Source organism: Bombyx mandarina, chromosome 03 (genome assembly GCF_030267445.1).
Source record: "Bombyx mandarina strain Sakado chromosome 03, ASM3026744v2".
Classification (NCBI taxonomy): Eukaryota; Metazoa; Arthropoda; class Insecta; order Lepidoptera; family Bombycidae; genus Bombyx; species Bombyx mandarina.
The window spans coordinates 7,941,746-7,949,658 of NC_143210.1; the positions used below are offsets into that span (position 1 = coordinate 7,941,746).

Here is a 7,913-nt window from a genome sequence, read left to right on the forward strand (position 1 = left end):
AGGTCTCGTTACCAAGATATAAAATCTTAAAAAAAAGTTATTCGAATGGTATCAAGCACAGATTATTAAATTAATTATTCTATCAAGCAAGGGCTTTTTGGCAGAAACGCGAGGGGTCAAGTTGTGTGATTTGTTTTATTTTGTCTATTTAGTGTTTCTTCAGGGTTAAATGTGTAATAACGGTGGTTTATTAACTGTTTAATATCTGTGAAAGTGCACAAATGTGAGAAAATGAAACAAAGCCGCTAAATGTGGTCATCAGGTGGGCCGTATGCCCGTCTGCCTACAAAGGCAATAAAATAAAATAAAATATATATATATATATATATGTAACTTCTCGGGATTCTCCAAAAAGTCCATTGAAAAAGTCTCAGTAAATGACCACCATTTTACTGAGATTACATTTCATCCCATATCATCTCATCCCATTTTATTTCATTACATTTCATGCCATTCATCGACTTCTTTCATTGCATAATATTAGTTTTCATATTAAAAATATGTATATAACAGATGGTATGATACCTGTAGGTATACGACAAAGGGAAGATTTTCCGCCGAGCTGGTGATATTTGCTCGGTTGACCGACGGTCCGATTTTTTTTTTTTTTTTTTCCTACCTAAGCTGATAGCCTTGAGAGGCTATGTCAGCGTAACCCTAACTTTAGTAGGTGGGCTCACGGGGCTCAAACCTGATGACGTTGCTAACACGAACCCTAGCAAGAGTCGTGCTTCGCAGAATCTACCACCGGATCGGAAACGCGACCCACTGAGAAGATCCGGCGAGAAACTCAGTGGGCTGTGTCTGAGAGTTAATTTACTCGTCGAGCCCTTCGTCGCAAGCGACGGGTTCGACGAGAACGGTGACCGGTGCTTGAAGTACCTAGAAGCACCGTTAGTGGATCGGGAGGGTCCGAGATGACGTGTTTTGGGCGACGTCGACTGCTTTCCATTCTGTCCGCAGGATCGGGAATGTAGTTACCGGCGGCCACGATGAGAGGGTTCTCGTGTCGTGCCGCTTTGTCGAAGTGGCGCATCGACGCCGACTGCATATACTTACTGGTGGACTCTAAGTCCAGGTCGTCGTGGAGGTCGACGTTCCTGACGAACCACGGGGCTCCGACGGCTATCCTGCAAAAACGGGATTGAATGATTTGAAATGATTTTAAGTGTATGCGGGCCGCGTGAGCGAACACTACACTTGCATAGGTCATGACGGGGCGTATGCAAGTTTTGTAGAGTGTCACCTTATTTCTAAGGGACATTTTACTTCGCCTACATATCATCGGGTAGAGACGTCCTAGAATGAAGGCGGCACGGTCGCGTACCGCCTTAATGTGGGGGCGGAATGTCATCCTACTGTCGAGGGTGACGCCTAAGTATTTGACCTTCGGGGCCCACGGTATGGGCTGGTCGAACATCGTGATCGGGCGAACGGCGGGGGCGGGGGTATTGACGCGCCTAGTCGGGAGGGGGATGCTCAGCGTGGTGTTCGGAGGGCGACCCCTTTTGAAGAGCAGCGCTGTGCTTTTCGTGGGGTTGATGTCGATGCGCCACTTCCGGAACCACTGTCCCATGGTGGTAGCTGCGGTCTGAAGTCGTCGATGAAGCAACGCCTTCTTCCTACACGAGTAGTAGATGGCGGTGTCATCGGCGAAGAGCGCCAGATGGGTCTCCGGAGACCGGGGTATATCATTGATATACAAACTAAATAGTAACGGGGAGAGGGCGGAGCCTTGCGGGACTCCGGCTGTGACGTGACGGGGCCGGGAACGCGTTCCCTCGACTCGATATCGGAACGAACGGTTCGACAAGTAGTCTCGTATGATGAGCACGAGTCTGTCTGGCACTCCCATGTTATACAGTTTGTATATCAAACCGTTGTGCCAGACTTTGTCGAACGCCTTCGCTATATCGAAGAAGAGGGCTCCTGTCGGAATGCCGAATGTTGTTGTTCGGAACTTATATATATGCGCTTTATCTTGAAAATGTCGTAAGTGAGATTCAGGCATCTGTCAATTATCTTGCGTTGTATGATGGCTACCTGCCACATACCTTTGCCTTTCCAGTTGGAAAAATAAAACTACTACTCAAGCAAATAATAAGTGACAGAAGACAGCTTCTGCTCTTTTATGTTCGTAACTAACAAAACTTGTACATAGTCATAATACATACATATATTCAAATAAAGGTAATAACTTTTTTTTACGGCAGAGATGTGCTTTAAAAAATATTTTAATCTAGTTTTTATTCTGCAATTTCTCACTGTTTTGTAACTGATGACTATGAAAATTGTACTACCATGTTGAAAATATTATCACTTACGAATTATTATTATTTTGCTTACAAATTTTGTGTCTACCGATGGATTTATTTGATTACAAGGCATGCTGAAGTTCTACAACCGTTATTAGATGTATTTCTTTTGATTTATAATAATCGTTTACTGTCCCACTAATTAATAAAATTAAATCTTTTGCAGAATCGTTTTAGAAGATATTTAAAAGTGCAAAAAAAAGCGGTCAAATTCCAACTCTGTCGTCTGTATTTATAAATAACATTCAAAAACTTGACGATGTTTTTCTTTGTTTTATAATTAAAATATTTTAATGAGCAATTGGCACAAAAATGCTTGTATTTCCTGTTTCATAAGTTTCTAAGAATCTTCGATTCTCTAGAATTACAAAAAGACTGGTACTTTGCACTGTTGTTTTATGGAGAGCACTTTGAAGAGTTACAAGATTGAGTCTAATTTGATAATACAAACTCACATTGCTTGCTTTATTTGTGTGTCTTAACAATAAAAGAACTTGCTTCAACGCAGAGAAAAATAAAATATCTCAATGTGAATGAACTAAAAATAAAACATAAATTACATTTTATTACTTAATAATTGCAGAATATGGATCTAAAACTTGCCTCTGCAAAGTGAAGACATTGTGGCATAAAGGATAAGACAGCAGATATACTTGTAACCTGCAACTATGCCAGTATACGAGTCTATAGAAACATCCCATTTTTTCTATGGTTATACATACTTAGTGATTGCTCACAAATGACTTCCAAGATGAAAGAACAATTTGCACAAGCAATCATTTCCTATCCAAGCTACTTCTGCCCAAAACAAAAGTTAAACTAAAATTGCTTTACAGAACCAACAATGCTGAAGATCCTCTTTCACCTTTTGGGTGCTATACACTTTGGTTATGGCTGTTACTATGACCAGGTGCATGTGAATGTTCCGAGCACTTCAGCCATTGTCACTCCATATGCTGGAAAGATGAAATACTTGACCCATTTGAATGCTGTAAGTTACCCTTAGTAATTTAGTGTGTCATTATCTATTATTTATGAAAGTGAGTACCCCTAGATTGTTATTAAGATTTTATGAAAGTATAGAAATAGTTGGGACAATGGAAATAAATTTATTAAATACCAACAAGTGGTAGTCTTGTAATAGATATGTTTGTGTGGAGGGCTGCCTTTTGTTTGCTAAAACTTGCAAAATTTTGTAATATTCCACATACTGCTCATAGTCCTCCTGATGTTTATTGGTTAATGGAGCCCATAGGTAATCACAATTTGTATCTGGCTTTTCACATCTCTCAATTTCTATCACCTATACTAACCACTTACAGATAGTAATGATAAAATTAAGTCATAAATATTGTTAATTTTACTGAGATTTATGATATTAATGAAAATGTTTCCAATGCTTACTTACCTTATAACACTTCTTAACTATATTAGAATTGAATGCTTGTAATTGAATTAAAAAAGTATAAATGGACAGCTTCTGAAGTACCTCAATATTATTGTTATACTAAGATTCTTTTTTTTGCTTAGGTGGGTGGATGAACTCACTGCTCACCAGGTGTTTGTTAATTGGTTACTGGAGCCCATAGACATCTACAACGTAAATGCTGCGACTCACCATGAGACATGAGTTTTAAAGTCTCAGTTCTTACAATACCTCTGCTGCCCCACCCTTCAAACCAAAACGCATTACTGCTTCACGGCTGAAATAGGCAGAGCGTTAGTACCTACCTGTGCGAACTCACAAGATGTCCTAGCAATACTAATATTATTATAATGAAGGTTTTAATTGAAAATAATTTTTTTAAACACATAAATTAATGAAAATAGTTTTTACTTAACTAATTTTTGTTCTTGTTTTCTTCTAGATTATACAAACTTTGTATTTCACATTGGCACTTTTGAATGACTTATTTGGAAATAATGAGCCAACACCATCAGAGAAGCCTTTAATAAGACGCATAAAAGACATACTATTTAGTGCCTTGGCCTTTCCACTGTCTATGTTTGTTGGTATTACATTTTGGGGCATATACGCCATCGACAGAGAGCTCATTTTACCAAGAAGCTTAGACCCATATTTTCCTACATGGCTGAATCATGTAATGCACACAAACATAATGGCATTTATTCTAATTGATTTGTTAACATCCTTCAGAATGTACCCTAGGAAGAAATTTGGACTTTCTGTACTTTGTACATTTATGTTGTGTTACATGGTTTGGATTCATGTAATATATTTTAAAACTGGAAGTTGGGTGTATCCTATACTGAATATACTCAACTGGCCCCTAAGAGTAGTGTTCTATCTAGTCTGTCTTGGATTAGTTTGTAGTCTCTACAGCTTAGGGGAAAAATTTAACAAGTTGGTTTGGTCTAAAGAAGTAGAACAAACTGTTAAATCTGGAAAGAAAAAAGCAAAATAAACTGCTAATGCTATTCATGTAGTGAATTGCCAAAATGTATTTTTAATGCATTCATTTTAAAGAACTTAATAGATTGGGGAATTAAGTAGATAGTAGTTTAAGCTTTTGCTAAGGGGTAGGGCTCAAAATTTAGATTTAAACTGTTAATAATACTCATTACAGATATATTGTTGAAGATATTCTTAAAAAACCTTTATTTTCTGACTTAAGTATAGCGTTCCATGGTAATGTTACATTATTTATTATATGTTGTTAATACATTTGGAAGATAACTGATAGTGGTAAAAATAGACAAAGATAAGGAATAAAGGAAGGTCATTTTACATAATTAGTCAATTATTATTTTTCTGCTAGTAATTTCTGCTTTAATAAATCCTATTTTAAGTAAATAAGGAAAAGTGAAATTGTAAATGTGTGTGACCAAAATAAATATTGTTAAAATGATTGCTCAAAAGAAGAAATAAAAGCAATAATAATAACACTTAAATTCACCCTTTTTAATTTTTATCTTATTAGTTTTGATCATTATGCCCCCTAAATGGCGTATGCATCCTGCAATGAATACACAAATTGAACTAAATGTATTATTTATTTAACTTATATTATGGTATACGTAACGTATAACACGTAAAGTCATGGTCGGTATGTTTTAAGTAGGAGTTATTTACATGACTCCACAACAAAATAAAAAAATGGTGAATTTAAGGGTCAAACACTTATTAGCTATGTAAGTTTTGTGAACATTGTCCAACTTTAATACTTACTTAGGCTTATAAATGTATTACAAAATACGCAGTACATTCCATTTCATAATGTTATTTGAATAGATTGGAAAAGTATTTTATAAAGTTTCCTTACACTTTTTTATATATTTATATTATGATTTCATTCCCTACGAGTCGTCTATTTACAATTATTATCGATCATCATCATCATCAACAGTCCACAGTCGTCCACTGCTGGACATAGGCCTCTCCCAATCCACACCAGTGAGCCCGGTCTACGGCTCTCCTCATCCACTTGCCGGCTACCGTTCGGAGGTCATCGCACCACCTAGCCAGGGGGCGTCCCACGTTACGTCTTCCGCTGCGCGGTCTCCACTCGAGAACCCGTCTGCTCCAGCGATAGTCAGTCCTACGCCATATATGGCCAGCCCACTGCCACTTCAGCTTGCTGACTCTTTGAGCTATGTCGATGACTTTAGTTCTCTGTCGAACAACCTCATTCCGGAATTATCGAAAAATTTGTACTGATTCATACTCAATGTCCTAGTTTTACCTTCAGCTGGGAGATGTCTTTTCTTTGAAAATACAACTTATTTTCATTCTTAAAGATTTAGATAGTGTATATTAAAGGTACGCGTCCATTGGCCGGCGCCGGACGCACCGCACGCAACGGATTTTATTTTGCTATGTATGATTTCACATAGTGCTGCGTCCACTATCCGCGTCGCCCGCAAGCAAGCAAGAGAGGTCGTCGTACCAACTTACGGGGGCACGGAACGGGCCTCGGGGCGAACCCCACTGCCCAGGCAGAAGCTCCCTGCCATGAAAGGCAGGGGTGGAGCGCCGCCCGCGCTGAACGCCGCCATTTATGAGCAAAAAATACAAAGCAAAATAAAATCCGTTGCGTGCGGTGCGTCCGACGCGGGCGAATGGACGCGTACCTTAAAACTTCTGAATTGTGACAAGTTTTAGAATATTTATTTCATTTTCATATAATTGTTGCAAAGTACGAGCGCGCGTGGCCTTTATTTGTAGTTGTAATCGTAAATACACATTTTCGTTAGTGTGTGTAGCCGCGGAGCGGTCCTGTAAATAGCGAGTTAGTTGTTCATTGCTATTGTTCACGAAGTACGGTCAGCATGTCAAATCTTAAAAGTGAAAGAAAATGCAAAGTAATTCATGGCGAAGTAATTTATTATTATTTTTAGACTTTTCCCTACATATTGATGTAGTTATCAACATGTAACTTATACATCGATAGACTAAAAAAACCATTCCCGCAGCGGAGGAATTGCAAAGGTAAATTTCGGGTTCGATAAAGTTCGGAAGGTTCGTGGATCGCGTTTGGTATTTAAATTTTTTTCTCGAAAACTAAGTCGTGTAAAAAAAATACCTATTAATTAAAAATATTTATTTAGTGTTTCCAGGGACGTGCCATTATTACCCGTGTGTACCATTTTCTTAAAGTGAAGTTTTTTTTGACCACTCCTAATAAGTAAATTTTAAAAAATACTTAAATTATAAAAATGGGTCAAATCCATAACTTCAATTAATAAATTTTTGTTTGCTAACCGTACGTGATCTCACGCCTACATTGACGCGTATACAGATTTTGGTCACGCACCAACTAAGGGCGGCGCGCAGTCGGACTTTGCAACAACTATACTTTAAAATGCTTTTTTTAAATTATAAGTATTGTTTTATAAATTGATGTGAATAGGTCACAAGGTCAAAACACCTAGTAGCTGATGCAAGCTCTTTGACATTTAAGTACTGTTTGAAAAATACACAATTGAATTGCGAATGCATTTTAAGCTCCTATTATAATTCCATTTTGCTTTCTCTCTGTTCTCTTTGGAAAATAATATACAATCGGATATGGGCAATATAGGCCGGGGATTAAAAATGTAACTGGTAACAAGAGGATTGTCGTTTTACTATCCTAATCGAAAAAGGTAATTGGTTAATGTAGTAGGGTTGTTGAAACTGCGAATGTAATGGAAATATTTAGAATAGCATTAGCATAATCGTCTAGATTACAGCCGAGTGCCTCTTTGCCTAAATTAACTAAAACGAAGTGTCCAAGTTGCTAAGTTCTGTTACAAAGCTGTGTTTATCAACTTTTATGATTAAAAAGTATTCATAAAAAAAGTTATTTTTCATTTCTACCTGTTTTCACTCATATACTAACGTAGTATTTATGTCTGGGTTGCACATGAAGCGGCATCCAAAACGAACTGTGAGATATGTAATAATCTAATAATAAATAGAATATAATTTTGGAAGTTTAACACATAATAACGCCTCTCTATCTCATGCAGTGGCGACTACGCGATTCATCGGAGAATGGGCAGAAGCGTTATTGGAGTATTATATGTCTAATAGAACTTCGATCTCATATTTTAAGATGGATAGCGGCTTTAACGTTGAAATGTTTAGGACTCGTA

The 7,913-nt window shown here is 37.6% G+C and overlaps 1 protein-coding gene across 2 annotated transcripts; it reads left to right on the plus strand.

The window, feature by feature from the left end:
* Positions 1-2,080: 2,080 nt before the first annotated feature.
* Positions 2,081-5,577, plus strand: LOC114251452 (androgen-induced gene 1 protein). Of its 2 annotated transcripts, none has more exons than XM_028185712.2 (3): positions 2,081-2,190; positions 3,152-3,306; positions 4,184-5,577. In XM_028185712.2, the coding sequence occupies exons 2-3, from the start codon at positions 3,160-3,162 to the stop codon at positions 4,739-4,741; spliced, it is 705 nt and encodes a 234-aa protein (XP_028041513.2). In that variant the 5' UTR covers positions 2,081-2,190; positions 3,152-3,159; the 3' UTR covers positions 4,742-5,577. The 2 variants fall into 2 exon arrangements, with proteins under 2 accessions (XP_028041513.2, XP_089593547.1); XM_089737421.1 differs by lacking the exon at positions 2,081-2,190 and adding an exon at positions 2,197-2,384.
* The last annotated feature ends 2,336 nt before the right edge of the window (positions 5,578-7,913 follow it).

Excerpts from the sequence above, each read along its gene's own strand:
- LOC114251452 (XM_028185712.2), top strand. The coding sequence starts at position 3,160 with ATGCTGAAGATCCTCTTTCACCTTTTGGGTGCTATACACTTTGGTTAT. Across the intron at positions 3,307-4,183 it reads ACTTGACCCATTTGAATGCT|ATTATACAAACTTTGTATTT; the intron begins GTAAGTTACCCT and ends GTTTTCTTCTAG.